Below are 1,199 nucleotides of genomic sequence, written 5' to 3'. Positions count from 1 at the left end.
AATACAGCCAAGGAAAAAAAAAAAAGCCCCAAAACTAAAAATCAATATTCCCTTGTGTCGAAAGAGGGCTCTTAAGAGTTGTCAATATCAGGTTCGGGTTTGTTTTGTTCGCATGGGGAAAAAACCCAACCCAACCCAAACCAGAAAAAACCCAACCCAATAAAAAAACCCAACCTGAGTTATTTAAATATACTTTTCAGTCCAGGAGAATGTACACCACCAATACGTATTTATAGAAAAAAAGAAAAAAAATTTTGCGGAGGGGAGGGGGGGGGAGGGAGTCTGTAGGGGAATTCCAATATTAAGAATGCCCGAAAAATCACCAGTTACTGGTTTCTAAAAATATCAGCTGTAATTGTGGGGCTCCCCATCACCACCTCTCCTTCCGTCAGGCAGTCAGATAAAAATCTGAGCTAAATTACCAACAAACTTTGAGCACTCATAGGGGAGCCGAGACTAGGAAAGTTCCCTCGCGATGGTGTTCTTCATTCATGCTGCATAATAACAATAAATACCAAGAAACATTCTATCTGTCCTCTGTGCCTATGCAGAGCAGTGCGAAGATCCGATGAAAAAGAACTCTGAATTACACTTTTGCACCTCGTTCCAAAGCTATCCGTGTCCACAGTAAACTTCTCTCCTGTTGGACCTTGGAGAGAGGCGCTTAACACAGCAAGCAAACTAAACCGCTCCCGAAAGACAGAAAACAGTAGTAATAATAAAGAAACATATCTGCAAATAAGCAGTCTGGTCTTACCCTGCACTGTGTGATCTTCCATGAAGTAGCACAGGAACATCAGAAGTAAGAGCATGCCCGGGTGGATTCTCTGATTTAACATCCTCAGTGTAGCAGGGAGTGCGGGAGACACAGAAACAGCGTGAGGGGGAGTAGGGAGACGGAGCGAGCACTAGCCAGCCTGCTTATGATCGCTCTATTGAATGAACGTCAGGCTCTGAATGCAGTCTCTCTTTAAATCTATACGGGGGTCTTAGCTGTCTGCGGTGGGCGGTCTCCTAATGTGTGTGTGTGTCTGCTCGGGGGTGGGGAGATTTAAAAAGTTCAGTGTGAATCAGGTGACATTTTCCACCTTCTGGAAACCCTCTCCAATGATCTGCTCTAGGTGCACGCACACACACAGGCGCGCACCGGCGCGCACCCCCCGGGCGCGCACCCGCGCAGCCCCGCGCCAGCCCCTGCG

At 47.0% G+C, this 1,199-nt stretch overlaps 1 protein-coding gene across 1 annotated transcript in view; it reads right to left on the bottom strand.

Annotated features, from left to right (window-relative positions):
- Nucleotides 1-839, bottom strand: part of FST (follistatin) — a 7,835-nt gene extending 6,996 nt beyond the window's left edge. Inside the window, exon 1 of the mRNA XM_010005390.1 lies at nt 758-839. Within this exon, the coding sequence (XP_010003692.1) occupies nt 758-839 (82 nt within the window). The remainder of the gene's footprint in view (nt 1-757) is intronic.
- Between the last annotated feature and the right edge of the window lie 360 nt (nt 840-1,199).

The sequence above is a fragment of the Chaetura pelagica genome, unplaced genomic scaffold, assembly GCF_000747805.2.
Source record: "Chaetura pelagica isolate M959 unplaced genomic scaffold, ChaPel_1.0 scaffold37, whole genome shotgun sequence".
Taxonomy (NCBI): Eukaryota; Metazoa; Chordata; class Aves; order Apodiformes; family Apodidae; genus Chaetura; species Chaetura pelagica.
Note: the sequence above shows the minus strand (reverse complement) of the source record. Positions and strands in the feature narration are given on the sequence as shown.